Here is an 18,133-nt window from a genome sequence, read left to right as displayed (position 1 = left end):
GACTAACTCTTAAACCATTTGTGTGTGTCACACGCTCCCTTTGGCAACGAGTCTGGGGAAGCCCATGGACCCCTTCTCAGAATCATGTTTTTAGATGCATTAAAAAAATACATAGGATTACAAAGGAAACCCATTATATTGAAAAGCAGTTACCAAAAAATATATATATATATATATTAAAGCTGAGCTCAAGGGCTGCAGGTTAAATCATTAAATTGTAAACTCCTTGGGGGAAGAGACGCTCTTTTGCCTCTTTCTATGCCCAGTACACAGTAGGTGCTTAATAAACATTTAATGATTTCTAAAATAAGCTGCCTTTTGGCTCTAAATCTATGATCCAGTTGTCAGAAATGGGTCTACTCCTAGGCTAAAAGAAGCATAATCAATCTACTCCCAGGTCCACACTCCAAGCCTTTGTGACTCGGAGGAGTTTGCCTGAGCTTACCTTCCCCATGGCATGACCTTTGAGAACTCCAGGTCCCCTCCACACCCCCAGGAGACCTCAGGGTAGGTGGGGCTTTTGTGGGAAAAGCTGATTAAGAACAGTTTTTTTTCAAATGGAACTACATCCAAACACATATAAACAGTGGGATGGAGATGTTGAAAACAAGGAAAGAGAAAACCTGCAATGCTATGTTTGATCCTGTTTATACTGGCTCCGGGTTTGAATTTTTGCATCAGGATAGAAGCTCACAGCAGCTTTTTAAGAAGATGATGGAAAATGGGAATCAAAACTCTCTCTGCCATTAGAGGCTGGACCTGATAAGTGGCCAGTCTGGCTTGAGGGCCTCCCTGTCTCTCTTCCAATTTTCTTACCCTCCTCCATTGCCAGGCTGCTCACGACTGAATCCCTTTCCTCTCCTTCCTGTGATCGGGCCTCTCTCACCCCTCCCCTGAGCCTAGCTAGCCCCACCAGCAGCTGATACCTGCCTAATCCCAACAACAGTCAAAGTGGAGGTGGGGACTTCAGTGGCAGCAGGATGTGGTAGGAGGCTTAGAAGAAATGTCCTTCTATAGATTTCTTAACCAGGAGGGATTCATCATTCTTTGAGGCTGTGTGCGTACTTATCCAGCTTTAAAGGATTATTGTTTCCTCCTCTTAGAAGGGCACCAGGAAAAGGTAAATAGTGAAGGGTAAGTGAGCACATCAGATTCTCCTTTCTTTGCCTTTAAGGGAGTTCCTGTTCCCCCGCTTCAGCTTTCCACTCAAGGGTTCTCTCAAAAGCAAAGGGAGTTGCCTTCTTCTTTCTGACATTCCCATTCATTATAAGATCCTCATTTCCAAAATATGCTGGGGTCAGCAGAGCCATGGTCATTGTTGGTGCATCAGAATGTTTGTGAGAAATTCTCTTTTGCTCAAAAGAGGCCAAGAGACTCTTTCCAGGGCAAGTGGGGAGATGAGTTCAGTGAGGAAAGTAACAGGGTTGAGGTGGGGTAGAAGGCAATCACTTGGTCCTAGAAATTCCACTGCCTGGTTCTTGAGTTAGGATCAATTTGGCTTATACATGGAGGTTACTTTAAAACATGCACAGATCATTTTAAAAGGAAGCAAGGAAGGGAGGGAGAGAAAGGGGGAGAGGAGGAGAGAGAAAGAGGGAGGGAAGGAGGGAGGGAGGGAGGGAGGGAGGGAGGGAGGAAGGAAGGAAGGAAGGAAGGAAGGAAGGAAGGAAGATAAAAATCATGTAATCATGGCTGAAATCTCCCAGGATCCTGGCCTTGCCCATCATGTCTTAGTTTTGCTGTCTCTATTGCAGCTCGTGGAAGGATGTAGAGAAAGGCACAAGCCTTATTGAAAAAGTGTGACTGCCTTCTCTGATGGCAGGGAAGCTCCTCTTGGACCCACTCCCTCTCTATCCCTCCACTTCCACACCTCCAGTCATAAAGAGGAAGACACACAAATCCTGATTCCTGGTCAATTCTAAGAGCAAATTCCACAAGGAAAAGAAAGACCTCTTCTGTTCTAACTAACTTGCCAACTCTCAAAGTGCCTGGAGGGGGAATTGGGTTTCCACTGGGGGTGATTGTGATCTTCTCAATGGGCAGGAATGTCAGAGAGAAGGAAGCATTACCTTGTTTTCATCTGAGCATGGAGGGCGATGAAACAGCCCCATTCCCCTCAGACCCTCGTGCTGTTCCATAAGGGCTGGCTCGTAGCTAGTCCAAATCTGTGCATGTGCTGACCCCAGCCTGGCCTTTAGAAAGGTTCTTCGATCCCAACAAACCCTAGGCCTGGCATCGAATGCCCTCCTCAGCCTGACTCCCAGCCCTTGTGGGCTTGTTTCACATGATCCCCCCTTCCCATGCACCCCGTTCCAGGGAAACTGACCTGCAGAGCTTGCTCCTGAACACAATGTCTCTCTTCCTACCTGGGCCAAGCCACCCGATCTCTGTAAGATGGGGATGCCAGTAGCAATCCCCTCCCAGGGCTGGAGAGAGGATCAGGTGAACTCCACAGAAGCAGCAAACAATGACATGCTATATGCATGGGAATTGTGTGTGGATGTGCAACAGCTACACACGAGTGCATGATCCCTGTACCGCCTATACACACGTGTGCATTGTCACTGTACCACACTGGAGTTTTTGGAGAGGACTGGGGAGGGGCTGACCCGGTGACTTCACTGGTCTTGGGAATTCTAGAGCAGGAGCTCCCTCTCCCAGGCACATCAGCACCTGCTCTGGAATTCCTAGTTACTTGGAGAGGTTGAGTGGTGCCCAAGTTATCACAATCAGAGCAAGGATGAGAATCCAGATTCTGAAGTGACATTCTTAGTTGTGCCTGAGGGCCCCAACATATTAAATGCCATATACTTAATAAATTCTGGTTTAATTTGTTTGTTGAATGAAAATGATAAACGTCTAGTAGGTTTATTCCATCAGGAACTCTCTGCGAAACCCAGGATCCAGACAAGATAAGACGATGTGAGCAAGAAAGAAGGAAGGAAGGAAACACTTGTAAAGCTAGTTGTGTGCTAAGCCCTTTACAAGTATCATACAAAACGTGTACAAATCTCTCATTTGATCTTTTAACACCCCTGGGAGGTATTATCTTATCCCCATTGTATAGTTGAGGAAGTTGAGGCAGACAGATGTCCAGTGACTTGCCAGGTGGTACCAGATGCTAAGTGTATGAGTCCTGACTTGAACTCAGATCTCCCTTCTATCAGGCATGGCTCGCCATACACTACAGCACCCCCAGCTGCCAGGACAGCTCTGTATCTTCCCTCTACAACACACAGGACTTACGGAAGATAAGGCGTGCTTCAGACCCACAATCTGTGCTGATGGTGATGAGGAAGACTCATGCTCCAACATCTGCTTCAGCTTCTCCCTCTCGTTTGATATGGTATTGAAAGCTGACTTTAAGGTGAAGTAGACTAGAAAATTTAAAGGGGAAAAAAGGGAAGAGATTTTTTTAAATATTGAGAGTGCATAAAATAAGTTACAAACTATCACAACGGTCAATTAATAAACATTTATTAAGCTCCTACTATGAGCCAGGAACCATAAGGGCTGGGGATACAAAAAGAGGCAAAAAATAGCTCCTGCCCTCAAGGAGCTTACCATCTAATGAATACCAGTATCAGAAATACTAGCTGTTCTCAAAAGTGAAGAACAAGCGTTCTATCTGTAAGTATCACACACACAGACACAAACGCACACTTAAATCAGGGTTGAGCCCTTGTTCCTCAATAGCCACAGTGTCACGGGCCACAAGAGCTTCTCTTGAACCACTGAGTCAGGCTGTGCTGACACTGTGCCAAAACAACCCATTTTAGGAGTCAAAGAGGCCCAAGGAAAGCACCTGGGCCCTTTACACCACTTCTGCTGAATTTGGCTTATAAAACACACACACACACACTCACACACACACACTCACTCCTGGATATTTGGGGGTCTAATGATAAGTAGCTAATGTGACTAAACTTTTCAAGTTTCAATGTAAGTTATTTGCTGCAAAGGTTTTTCCCCCTCAATTGGGGGTGGGAGTGGGAGGTGGGAGGGAGAGTTCCCTTCCCCCCACAAATAAAAAAGAAAAGAGGAGTCATTGAAGCATTTAAAAACAATGCCCAGCAAAGAACTGGAAATTGAGGGGATGTCCATTAATTGGGGAATGACTGAACAAGTTGTGGCATGTGGTTGTCATAGAACATTACTGCATCATAGGAAATGATGAGAAGGATGATTTCAGAAAACCAAGGAAGACTTATGAGAAATGATGCAAACTGACGTGAACAGAACCAGGAGAACATTGTCCATAATAACAGCAACATTGCAAGGAATTGTACAAGACTTGACTACTCTGATCAAGAAAATGATCTAAGAATTCCAAAGGACCCATGATGAAAAATGCTGTCCCTCAGACATTTTTCACTTTCTTTTTCTTTTCCTTTTTTTTTGCAACATGGCCAGTATGGAATTATGTTTTGCATGACTTCATATGTATAATGGGGCATCATACTGCTTGCCTTCCCAATGGCTGGAGGAGGGACAGGAGAGAGGACAGATTTTGGAACTCAAAATTTTTAAAAAGGAGTGTTAAATATAAATAAATAATAATTTTAAAAAATAAAAGCAATCCAGAGAATAAAACAGAAGGAAAACCAGAAGGAAAGACAAATAAGCAGGAATAGTTTGAAAGTTAAATGTTGAATTCATTATATGCTTATGTAAGGTACTGCCCCTTTTATATGAGAAGAGTTTGCTTGCTAAAAGTAGCAAAAAAAAATTGTGTAAGAGGGAAAGAAAAAACTTGTAAAATCAACTTATGAAGAAACACAGTCTCTCACATAAAATATTGAAGAGAGATCCAGACTACTCCAAGGAGCAGATAGAGAACTGCCCTTTGGGGACGGTAGCACAGCGAGGAGGCCTGTTTGAAATCAGGAGAATGATGGAGGCAATTCAGGCTGGAGGACGCTATTATCCATTGACTGGTTCTCTATGGCTGTGTTCTTTTTTTTTGAGAGATTTAACACAATTGAAACTGTAAATCAAATGATTGTTTGGGGACTATGAGATTTTTATTAAAGGACAGTGGAGTTCATGTCTTTCAGAAACAGTCATTGATTAGCAGGAAACTGTGACTTGAGTATTTAGTAGATAAAGGAGGAGAAAAAGAAGCAGGGGGAGAGTGAGCTGAGCAGAGGAGGAGTCACAAGAAACCACGGAATGATGAACAAAGTGGCTTCCAGTTGAGAAAGCCGATTCTTAGGCGCTTTGATGGGAGCCTGCAGATTGACCGGCAGAAAGGGCTCATTGGCTACTGTGCTGACTGGAGGAGAGCTGAGTTCTGGTGCTGTGCATACAGAGCCTTCTATGTTCACTATTCTATAGTGCCATCTATATCAAGAGAAAGGGGGGAAAACTGGGCAGTTCCTTGTTGCCTGTTACTACCCTCTACAGCTTGAGAGGGAGGGAGAGGGAGGAGAGACAGACTTTGCATTTGTTTTGTTATAAGCTGGGCTTACTGGGGAAGAGCCCTGGGTTGGCTTTGCTAGAAGATGTCAAGAAAGCAAGCAGAATCCCTGTTGAATGAAAAATTGGCTGGGCTTGTCTCAATTGCCCAGAAAGCCACCATGAAGAGTTCTGTACTTCTCTGGCTGACGAGAATTACTTATCACTAAACAAATGCAATGTTTGTGTGTGTGTTTCTTTATATAGATAAACAGATAATAGAGACATACACATATCTCTCTATATAGACAAACATCTATATATATATATATATATATATATATATATATACACACATACACATATAGATATACATAGATAGATGTAGATATAGACACGTTTGTATGTGTGTACATATTATACACATACACACAGCCTTTTATTTGCACTGTTAAAAGAGTGTAACATTTCCTTAACGCCCTATTAAATGTGGCTGTGAACTGAAAGGGGCTGTCACTGATCTATTGGCTAGAAAGCAGAAGAGACCTAACTCTGCCCATCAGGAGATCAGAGAAGCAGATTTTTCTTGAAGGGGTCAAGGACATCAAGGCCTTTAATCCAGAGTTGTGAGATGCTTCTGGTGTGTGGGCTTCCTGCTTCATGTGCCTCCCAGAGAAATATCTATAAGCGTCCTCTCTCTCCCAAGGATACTCTATGCATTGTTGGAAGAGAATGACTCAGGTTTATGAGTGGATTGTAATTATGACAGAAGGTTTTTGCCTTCTGCTTCAAAATGTGATGTTTGATTATTCCTGCTCCTGCCTTCTACCGAGGAAATGATGTCATTATTATTGTTTTTGTCTTTTTTTAAATAAATATTTTATGGCTAAGAGTCACTGGTGTCACTCTTACTGATTGATTTTGTATAAATGGGAAGTACACCAGTGCGGGTTCAGGACCCACAGCAGCAACTAGTAGAAGTGTTTCCTTCCACATTAGGGTTATCCTAGGACCCCAAGAGAGGGGTTGAGGAACAGCAATGTGGCCATGGTCAGTCCCCAACTCCAAAAAGAATCCCAGACTGATGATGTGAAGTAGGTGGGGGTTCATGAAGCAGTTCAGAGCGAGGGGAGTAGAAATGCCATGTCAGACACCACTTTCGCAGGCTGCACTGCCCAAATGGAAGGGCCACTCCCACACTACACTTCAAAGGAAAATAAAAATATATGCAATACAGACTTGCATTTTCACATACAATCCTCTTTCTTTTCTACTTTGTCCATGGAAATATTCAGCTTAAGTTCTGAGTTTTTAAAAAGTCATAACCCAAAAAAGCTTCAATTTAAGTGATAACAATAGTCTAGATGATAGAGGCCTAAACCAGAGTGGTAGCAAAAACAACAGCAAACAATGACCATAATAAAAGCTCTTGACAAACATCTCATGTCTTTGCAGCAATCTTGGGAAGCAGATGCTGCTGATTATCCTCATCTCACAGACAAGGCAACTAAGCCAGACAAAGGTTAAGTGACTTGCCCAAGGTCATGGAGCTAGAAAGTGTCTGAGGTGTTCCTGATTGCAGGCCCAGAACTCGAGCCACTGCCCTGCCTGGCTGGCCATCTAAGGAGAGAAGGGACGGGGTCAGAGAGAGAAGGGATAAGCCTTGGATTCTGGTGATGTTTGTGGAACTTTATCTTTATGCCCACAGTAACAGGAAACAGCAGCTTCCAGACACTTCAAGAATGTTGTCTCTCTCGTGGACATATTATTCATTCACAAAATGATGTCTTAGCTGTTTATTTGTTCCTAGCAGGCTTTATTTTTTAATAGGAAAAAAAAAAGGATCAAAAGGTCCAAGTGATGGCACATCTTTATGTCCCTGCAAGAAAACCAGACCATCATAGTCTCTTTCTTAGCAGCAATTATCACCCAAAAGAAGGGAAGCAAACCCCTACACAAACAGCTTTTCAGAGACAGTTCCAAGTGCCAGAAACGAGATTTTCAGTTCATCTCAATCAAACTCTTCATTTTGGGAATACCTTAAATTCCATCTAATTAAGCAAATGTTCAAGTGTATGCAGCACACGAGGCACTCTTAAGAATGGTTTGGAGACGCAGGCCGGGAAGGGGCCTGATCAACTCGGAGGGCAAGTCTTCCCAACAACCACAAGGTCCACTACCAGGCCTATCACCAAAGGGCTGGGACTGGAAAGAGCAAGGTAAGAAGCAAATACAGGGGCCCCTGTCCTGGAGAGCAAACACTCCTGGGGCTACCAGTTCATAGCCCAGAAATTTTTTTTTTTTAAAGCCCCTTTCAGGACCTCCAAAGATTAGGATGACAGAGTGAACCTCACTTGCTCCAAACCTCCCCTCTGACCCTGAAAACATAGTAACTCTTGCCCCAGGGCAAAACCCTCTACAGTAAAGGCTTGGGATCCTAGAGGAAGGGCGTGGCTAGGACCCTGCCTCAAAATGGGTAGAAAGCAGACTACAAAGACAAAGACTCTGGAGTCCTACTATCCTCAGAGGGAGGAACCAATCTCAGAGGGAGACAATGTGGACTCCACACCCAAAGCTGAAACTTCAACAGGGAATGGGTCCCAAGCACAGAAGGCTCTCCTAGATGAGATCAAAAGGAACTTTGAAAACAAAATGAGAGAGATAGAAGACAAAATGAATAATTCTCTCAAAACAAAAATAGCAGAATTAGAAAAACATTATAATGAGGAAAACATCTCTCTAAAAAGAAAAGTGTATGATATGGAAAAGGAGCGTCAAAAATTAACCAAGGAAAATGATTTGCTAAAAACCAGAACTAACCAAATGGAAACAAATAACTCTATGAGGAACCAAGAATTAGCCAAGCAAAACAACAAGAATGAAAAATTAGAAAAAGAGGTAAAATACCTCAAAGAAAAAATAACTGACCTGGAAAACAGATCCAGGAGAGATAATCTGAGAATCATAGGCCTACCAGAAAATTATGATGAAAAAATGAGCCTGGACAACATTCTCCAAAAGCTCGTTAAGGAAAACTGCCCTGAGATACTAGAACCTGAGGGCAAAATAGAAATCAAGAGAATCCACCGGACACCTGCTGCAAGAGACCCCAAATTGAAAAGTCCTTGAAATGTTGTGGCCAAACTCCAGAACTACCAGATAAAAGAGAAAATACTTCAAGTGGCCAGAAAGAAACAATTCAAATATCGAGGGTCCACAGTGAGGATTGCACAGGATTTGGCAGCCTCTACACTGAAATATCGGAGGCAGTGGAATACAATTTTCCGGAAGGCAAAAGAGCTGGGGTTACAAACAAGGATCACATACCCAGCGAGACTGAGCATATTCTTCAGGCAAAGAGATGGTCATTCAATGATATAACATTCTTGATAAAAAAGCCAGAAATCAATGGAAAATTCAACCTCCAATTATGAGATGCAACAGTGACTTAGAAAGGTAAACAAGGAGAACACACACACACCCTGCTATTTGATAAGAGCAAACTGGTTATAGACATGTAGAGGGTATGACCATAAAATACATAAAATGACAATTTTTTAAAAATCTTGTTAAGGGCTACAAAGGGACTGCAATGGAAGAAAGGGAATGGTTGAAGTGGAAAAGGGTAAATTATGCCACTCATAGAGGCATAAAAACTGTATAGCAGAGGAAAAAAAGGGAGGGACTTGGGAAGCATATGAGCTTTTCCCTCATTGGTTCTGGTACAAGGAGGGAATAACAACCAGTTAAGCATAGGACTCTATGGAGAAGAAACACAAAAAGTATCATTTTAGAGGGAAAGAGGGGAGGGAGAGGAGCTTCGCATGAGATTTGTTCCTGTCACTCTTGATGCGAAGAAGAAATAGCATACTTCATTAAGTATAACAATATCCTACAGGCAGTAGGAGGAGGAAAGGGTTATGAAAGGGGGGTGGGAGTGGTTTGTAGGGAGGGAAGTAGTAAGGGAAAAGGGGAGGAAAAGGGAGGGGGGCTGAAAAGGGAAGACTGATGGAGGCGGTGGTCAAAAGGAAAACTATTAAGGGGAGGAAGGGAGAAGGGAGGGAAAATATGAACATTAACAGGGGCAGGAATAGGATGGGGGGAAAGAAACAGATAACAATCATACAGTAAATGTGAATGGAATGAACTCTCCCATAAAATGGAGATGGATAGCAGAATGGATTAGAAATCATAATCCTACAATATGCTGTTTACAAGAAACACATCTGAAACAGAGGGATACACACAGGGTAAAGGTAACAGGCTGGAATAAAATATATCATGCCTCAGCTAAAGTAAAAAAAGCAGGGGTAGCAATCCTTATCTCAGATAAAGCAAAAGCAAAAATTGACCTAATTAAAAGAGATAAGGAAGGAAATTATATCCTGTTAAAAGTCACCATCGAGAATGAAGCAATATCATTACTTAACATATATGCACCAAGTGGTATAGCATCCAAATTCCTAGAAGAGAAGGTAAAGGAATTAGAGGAAGAAACAGATAGCAAAACTATACTAGTGGGAGACCTTAATCTCCCCTTCTCTGAACTTGATAAATCCAACCTCAAAATAAACAAGAAAGAAGTTAAGGAGGTGAACAGGATTTTAGAGAGGATAGGTATGATAGATCTCTGGAGAAAAGTGAAGGGGGATAAAAAGGAATATACTTTCTTCTCAGTGGTTCATGGCACATACTCAAAAACTGACCATGTTCTAGGGCATAAAAACCTCACAATTCTATGCAGTAAGGCAGAAATATTAAATGCATCCTTCTCAGATCATGATGCAATAAAAAATTATATGCAATAAAGGGCCAGGGAAAGACAGACTAAAAACTAATTGGAAATTAAACAATTTAATCCTAAAGAATGAGTGGGTCAAACAAGAAATTATAGAAACAATCAGTAATTTCATTCAAGAGAATGACAATAATGAGACAACATACCAAAATCTGTGGGATGCATTAAAGGCAGTTCTTAGGGGAAGTTTTATATCCCTGAGTGCATACATGATTAAAGTAGAGAAGAGGGAGCTCAATGAATTGGGCATGCAATTAAAAAACCTAGAAAAAGAACAAATTCAAAATCCCCAATTAATTACTAAATTAGAAATATTGAAGACAAAAGGAGAGATTAATAAAACTGAAATTAAGAAAACTATTGAATTAATAAATAAAACCAAGAGCTGGTTTTATGAAAAAACCAACAAAATTGATAGACCCTTAGTCAATATGATAAAAAAAAAAGAAGAAAACCAAATTATGAGTATCAAAAATGAAAAGGGTGAATCTACCTCCAATGAAGAGGAAATCAAAACAATAATTAGGAATTATTTTTCCCAATTGTATGCACATAAATTTGACAATCTTAGGGAAATGGATGAATACTTACAAATATACAAGTTGCCCAGATTAACTGAAAAGGAAGTAAATTACTTAAATAATCCCATCTCAGAAAAAGAAACTGAACAAGCCATCAGTCAGCTCCCTAGGAAAAAATCTCCAGGGCCAGATGGATTCACTAGTGAATTCTATCAAACATTTAAAGAACAATTGATTCCAATACTCTACAAACTATTTGGAAAAATTAGTGAAGGAGTCCTACCAAATTCTTTTTATGACACAAATATGGTACTGATACCTAAATCAGGAAGAGATAAAACAGAGAAAGAAAATTATAGACCAATCTCCCTCATGAATATAGATGAAAAAATTCTAAATAAAATACTAGCCAAAAGACTATAGCAACTTATCTCAAGAATAATACACTTTGATCAGGTAGGGTTTATTCCAGGAATGCAAGGATGGTTTAATATTAGGAAAACCATCAGTATAATTGATCATATCAACAATAAAACTAGCAGAAACCACATGATCATCTCAATAGATGCAGAAAAGGCTTTTGACAAAATACAACATCCATTCCTATTAAAAACATTAGAAAATATAGGAATAAATGGAGCCTTCCTTAAAATAATAGGTAGCATCTATTTAAAGCCATCAGCAAGTATTATATGTAATGGGGAGAAGCTAGAAGCATTTCCCATAAGATTGGGGTGAAACAAGGGTGTCCACTATCACCCCTCTTATTCAATCTGGTACTAGAAATGTTAGCAGTAGCAATTAGAGAAGAAAAAGAAATCAAAGGAATCAAGTTAGGCAAAGAAGAGACCAAGCTATCACTCTTTGCAGATGATATGATGATATACTTAGAGAATCCTAGAGAATCAAGTAAAAAACTGCTTGAGACAATAAATAAATTTGGCAAAGTTGCAGGATATAAAATAAACCCACATAAATCCTCGGCATTACTATATATTTCCAATGAAATTCAACAGCAAGAAATAGAAAGAGAAATCCCATTTAAAGTTACTGTAGACATTATAAAATATTTGGGAATCTACCTGCCAAAACAAACCCAGGACCTGTATGATCATAACTACAAAACACTTTTCACACAAATAAAGTCAGATCTAACTAACTGGAAAAATATCAATTGCTTGTGGCTGAGTTGAACTAATATAATAAAAATGACAATTTTACCCAAATTAAATTATATATTTAGTGCCATACCAATTAATTTACCAAAAAACTACTTTATAGAGCTAGAAAAAATAGTAACAAAATTCATTTTGAAGAATAAATGGTCCAGAATATCAAGGGAATTAATGAAAATAAGTGTTAGGGAAGGTGGACTAGCTTTACCAGATTTCAACCTGTACTATAAAGCAGCAGTCATCAAAACTACTTGGTACTGGCTGAGGAATAGAGGAGTGGATCAATGGAATAGATTAGGCACATGAGATTCAGAAGTCAATGACTATAGTAATGTATTGTTTGATAAACCTCCAGACCCTGGTTTTGGGGATAAGAACTCACTATTTGACAAAAACTGCTAGGAAAACTGGAATATAGTATGGCAGAAACTGGGCATAGACCATTATCTAACACCATATACCAAAATCAAGTCTAAATGGGTACATGATCTAGGTATAAAGGTTGATACTGTAAGCAGTCTCCTAAAACAAGGAATAGTTTACCTATCAGACTTGTGGAGAGGGAAAGACTTTATGACTAAACAAAAATTAGAGAACATTATAAAATGTAAAATGGATAATTTTGACTACATGAAATTGAAAAGTTTCTGTACAAACAAAGCCAATGTAACCAAGATTAAGAGGGAGGTGGGAAATTGGGAAAGAATCTTTACAACCTATGTCTCTGACAAAGGACTCATTTCTTTTTTTTTTTTTTTAAAGCAATCGGGGTTAAGTAACTTGCTCAAGGTTACACGGCCAGTTATTATTTCTGGGTGTGGTGCTGAGTGTCTGAGCCCGGGATTCGATCTCCAGGTCGTCCCAACACTGGAGCTGGTACTCTTACTCGCTGAGCCACCTGGCCGCCCCTAAGCAATTGGGGTTAAGTAACTTGCTCAAGGTTACACGGCCAGGTGTTTCTGGGTGGGTGCTAAGTGTCTGAGCCCGGGATTCGATCTCCAGGTCAGTCTGACACTGGAGCCGGTGCTCTTACTCGCTGAGCCACCTGGCCGCCCCAAAGGACTCATTTCTAAAATATACAGAGAATTGAGTCAAATTTATAAGAATACAAGTCATTCCCCAATTGATAAATGGTCAAAGGATATGAACAGGCAATTTTCAGAGAAAGAAATTAAAGCTATCTATAAGCACATGAAGAAATGCTCTAATTCACTATTGATTAGAGAAATGCAAATCAAAACAACTCTGAGGTACCACATCTCACCAGTCAGACTGGCTAAGATGACAAAACAGGAAAATGACAAATGCTGGAGAGGATGTGGGCAAATTGGAACACTAATGCATTGCTGGTGGAGTTGTGAACTGATCCAGCCTTTCTGGAGAGCAATCTGGAATTATGCCCAAAGGGCTATAAATACTTTCATACCCTTTGATCCAGCAATACCACTCCTAGGATTATATCCCAAAGAGATCATAGAAATGGGAGAAAGACCCATATGTACAAAAATGTTTATAGCAGCTCTTTTTGTGGTGGCAAAGAATTGGAAATTAAGGGGATGCCCATCAATTGGGGAATGACTGAACAAGTTGTGGTATATGCATGTTATGGAATACTATTGTGCTATAAGAAACGAGGAGCAGGCAGTCTCCATATTTACCTGGAGAGGCTTAAAAGAACTGATGCTGAGTGAGAAGAATAGAACCAGGAGAAATTTGTACACAATTACAGACACAGTGTATGTGTGATGACCAACTTTGATAGACTGGACTCTTCTCAGCAATGCAGTGATATAAGTCAATCCCAAAAGACTCATGATGGGGAGAAATATGTGCATCCAGAGAAAGAACTAGAAAGAACTAAGTTTATATCCAGGTGGAAGCAAAATACCTGATCTTTTTCGTTCTCTTATTTGGTTTTATGTCCTCTTTACCATTTTTCATTCCATCTGGTACAATCCGTCCTTATAACCTGACTAATGTATAATGTGAAAGTATTTACAGATCCTATACTTGACTATAAGCTGCCATGGGGGGGGAGGGGAGGGAGGGGGACAAAATGTGAAATTCAAGAATTGTGGAAATGAATCCTGTAAACTAAAAGGAAACAAACAAATTAATAAAAAAAAATGTAAAAAAAAAAGAATGGTTTGAATTCTGATTTTTTGGTTGGTTTGTTTGCTTGTTATCTAGCACTCACAAAAGATCAGAGACAATAAATCCTTTCAAGTTTCGATTCTGGCTCATTTTAAAATCTCACTGGCTCCCAAGGTTGTGTGGTATAGTGCAAAAGCACAAGATAAAGAGTCGTAGGACCTGGGTTCAAAATCCAGCTTTGCCACCTGTATAGACCTTGGGAAAGCCCTTTCCCTTGCCTGTGCCTCAGTCTCCCTCTCAGTAAAATGAAGGGGGATGAACTAGTTCTGATCCCAAGAGATACCTATGATGGATGTTGTCTCTGGGCCATGTATTTCTACTCTACTCAGAGAGAACTGGACCAGATGACCTCCAAAGCTTATTCCAGATCTAAATTACCTAATCTTCTGCTTTACTTGTATCAATAGCTAGAAACCAGAAATCAGAATCTCACTTTTTAAAAAGTTTTTTTTTTTTAAAGCAATTGGGGGTTAAGTAACTTGCTCAAGGTTACACGGCCAGTTATTTCTGGGTATGTTGCTAAGTATCTGAGCCCAGATTTGATCCCCAGGTCATCCCGACACTGGAGATGGTGCTCTTACTCGCTGTGCTACCTGGTAGCCCCTAAAAGGTCTTTTAAGGAAGGACCTAAACATTCTCCTTCATTGATCCTGGAGCAGCCTTAGTCATTGCTCAACTACCTTGAATCGACTTGCCAAATGTATTCAGGGCTCCTACCCAAGTTAGTCTAATATGGTCTCTAGTCCACATCTATCCCTCTCATAGCTATCGGTTACCTTTCCAGCACCAGCTGTCAGGGTAGAGGTGGGAAGGGCCTCCCTCTGCCAACAGCCAATGAAGCACTGTGTTACTGCATCTGACAGTTTGCCAATTGAAAAAATAGATCTGTGTAAACCTTTTACACCATTTACAGGAATCCCTCACTAAGCAATAGATTCATAAAAATGGGTAGACCATTTTTTTAATAGGACGGCATAATTCTTTCTGAAATGTGCAAAGTAAACAGAATTGGACTTGCAGTCAGAAGACTTGCATTTGAATCCTGCATCAGACACTTATTTTTTAAATATCCAACCAACACTTGTTAGGCACCTACTGTGTACAAGGTACTCTCCAGAGTTTGAATAGAAACTCCTTTGTCTGGTATTTCAAGCTCTTCATAAGCTGGTCCTTTCCTCCCTTGACAGTCTCTTATTCTCTATTCCTCTGCATGTAATCTACATTCTATCAACCTGGACTACTCAGGGCTTCCAGAACAGACCTTGCCATCTTTCCCCCAAGCCCTCCCCCAACTGTGGGGAGCAGCACCCTCCTCCCAGGCTCCAGCCTCCAACCTCCATCCTGGGCTCCTCACTGTTTCTGACCACCCCTGTGGCTGAGCTGCTGCCAAAGCCTATGGATTTCACCTTTGCAGCATCTCTCATATACACGCCCCTCCCTGTTCTGACACTGGCCGCCTTCTCTACCTCCTCCCCCCAACTCCAGTGGCTTCCTCTCACCTCCAGGATAAAATACAAAATCCCCTGACATTAAAGGGGCTTCATAACCTAGCCCTCTGCCCACTCTTCTTACACCTCACAACCACCCCCTCCCTGAAGCACAACTCACACATACTCTTCAATCCAGTGACAATAGCCTCCTGGCCATTCTTCAAACCAGACCCTCATCTCCAGCCTCCAGGCATTTGTCTGGCTGTCCCCCATGCCTGGGATGCTCTCCCTCCCTTGCCTTCTGGCTTCCCTGGCTCCTTTCAGTCCCAGCTAACACTCCCCCTGCTACAGGAAGCTCTTCCCACTGCCTTCCCTCCATGGATTGCTTCCGATTTCTCCTGGCCAGAGCTTGTCTCTACACAATGGCCGCCATTTCACCGTGAGCTCTATGAGAGCAGCCACTTTGATTTTTCTTTGTACCCCCGCACTCAGCAGAGTGCTTGGCATAGCAGGTGCTTAATAAATGCTTTCTGACTGATCAACTGACTGTTTGAGGTGCCTTGAACAAAATGCTGAATCTCCCACCTCTAAGCCTTTGCCCTGGTCATACCCTATGCCTGGTAAGCCCAACCCTCCCACTTTCACTGCTTTGCTTCCCTGGCCTCCTTGAATGCTTAGGTCAAATCATACTGCAGGATTGCTTCAGACACTTACCGATTGTGTGACTCTGGGCAAGTCACTTAACCTCTATCAGCCTATTTCCTCATCTGTAAAATGGAAATAGTAAAAACACTTGCTTCCCAGGGTTGTTGTGTGAATGGAAGTTAAGTAAATGTAGGCTATAATTATATTACTGTTAATAGTATTTTCCTGGTGATGCTACAGAGCCACGAGCCATGTTCAGTGGACCCCATGTCCAAAGAATGAAGGTTGAAGGTCACGTGGAGCAAAAGGGAGGCAAGAGGTGGATGAGGAGAAGCCAGTTCCAAAGAGAAGTGGGTAGGCAGAGTGGCCCAAAGGGAGGCACTCAGGAGAGGCCAGGAGAGGAGGGGATCCGGGCACAGGCTAAGGGGGATCATCGCTGACCAACAAACACTTGATGCTTGTCACTGCTCCCCATTCCATAGCAAAAATCCAGGGCAGCCACTACCTGCCTGCCGCCATCACGCTTTTTTTATAACTGCATTTCGACATAATTACCTTTGTAATCTTATCTATTTTGTTTTATGCTTTTAAAAACATGATTCTGGCAACAGGTCAGGCCTGAGCTCTGGGAAAATCCCTTTGGTAGCTGAAGAGACAAAGGACTGGAGGCCGGCAGGTCCTGGCAGGCCATTGCAGTAGTCCTGGTGTGAGGCAATGGAAGCGGCAGGAAGTGTCAGAGGAGAGAGGGGGCTGTATTCAAGAGATGCTGCAAAGTGGTGATCCACAGGCTTTGGCAACATAAATTTGTAACTCGCCCAGGGCTACACAGCTGGGGAAAACTGAGGAAGGCTTTGAACCCAGTCCTTCTTGTCTCCAAGTCACAGCCACTGAGTCAAGGCTTGAATTAATCAGCCAATCCCTCAGCAAGGATTCATTAAAAGTCTGTAGGATGTGCCAGGGACCATCCTAGGGGTACAAATACACATGGAAAAGTCATCCCTCTTACCCTGAATTTGCTTCCCAAGCTACTGTGACATCTGCGATCCTATCTTGACCCTGAAGGAATTCTCTCTATTTAAGGATGTTTTATAAAATCAACATTCTCTAAGTTACTTGCTTTGTTTAAACTTTGGATTTTTGTCCATTGAATCACTTTCAAGTAAGCCACGTGTAGTGCACGCCTACTCCTGTGTAGACACGGGTGTGTTTTAGTCCAATCACTCCCTAGTTCCCAGAGACAAAATAAAGGAAACATTTCCGAAAACCTTCTCCACCGCCAGGCTGACAAGAACTACTCTGGTTGAGCTGGCCTAAGATGATTCTAGTCCCCTTTCATCTTCTTTCTTTCTATAAGAGCAGAAGTGAGATCACAAGAACTCCAAAGGTACACGAGGAACCCTGGAGAAAAGGTCCCTCTGCTAAAGTGGAACCACCACTAGACTGTGTTGCTCTGACACAGATGGAGGGTTAAAGAGCCCTGTGTTCTACCTGGACAGGGAAAGTGGTGAGAGCCAAGAGAAGGGTGGGTAGACTGGCCTCCTGGATCTACCCCCTCGAGAGGCTGTCAGGGCACAGGAGGGAAGGGCCTTTTTTGGCTAATCAAGCATCACACATGACCCTTCACATGCTTAGTTAACTCAAAGAGCCTCCTCTGAATAGGAGAGACTCTCTCAGAACCTGAAAGTTCATCCTGAAAGTTGCAAGAACAAGGCCCAGTCAGACAGACAACAGAAATCAGTCTTGTGTGAGAGCTGGTGTGCAAGGCTGTCCAGCTGAATGACTACCAGCTTTGGCTGATCAGTCACTTTGGTCCTGTCTAATGGCCAGGCAGAGCTTTCCTTTGGGGGCCAGCTGGTTCTCTGGGAGGCCTGGGAGAAGGAAGAAAATCACATCAAGCAGAGTGGGATACACTGCTCAGAACGCTGGACTTGGGGCCAGAAAGGCCTGGATTCAATCCCTGCCTCAGACACTTATTAGCTGAGCCTTTTCGGGCTGATCATGGCCAATCCCTTC

At 42.0% G+C, this 18,133-nt stretch overlaps 1 protein-coding gene across 8 annotated transcripts in view; it reads right to left on the bottom strand.

Moving 5' to 3' along the window:
* The window catches only part of OSBPL3 (oxysterol binding protein like 3), a 146,336-nt gene that overhangs the window by 43,074 nt on the left and 85,129 nt on the right, over nucleotides 1-18,133 (bottom strand). For all 8 annotated transcript variants that reach the window (XM_069088697.1, XM_069088696.1, XM_069088693.1 and 5 more), the window contains one exon: nucleotides 3,247-3,377. In XM_069088697.1, the coding sequence (XP_068944798.1) occupies nucleotides 3,247-3,377 (131 nt within the window). The remainder of the gene's footprint in view (nucleotides 1-3,246; nucleotides 3,378-18,133) is intronic.

The sequence above is a fragment of the Petaurus breviceps genome, unplaced genomic scaffold (genome assembly GCF_028583685.1).
Source record: "Petaurus breviceps papuanus isolate PSGF00001 unplaced genomic scaffold, PetGlider_PUasm1.0 185, whole genome shotgun sequence".
NCBI lineage: Eukaryota > Metazoa > Chordata > Mammalia > Diprotodontia > Petauridae > Petaurus > Petaurus breviceps.
Note: the sequence above shows the minus strand (reverse complement) of the source record. Positions and strands in the feature narration are given on the sequence as shown.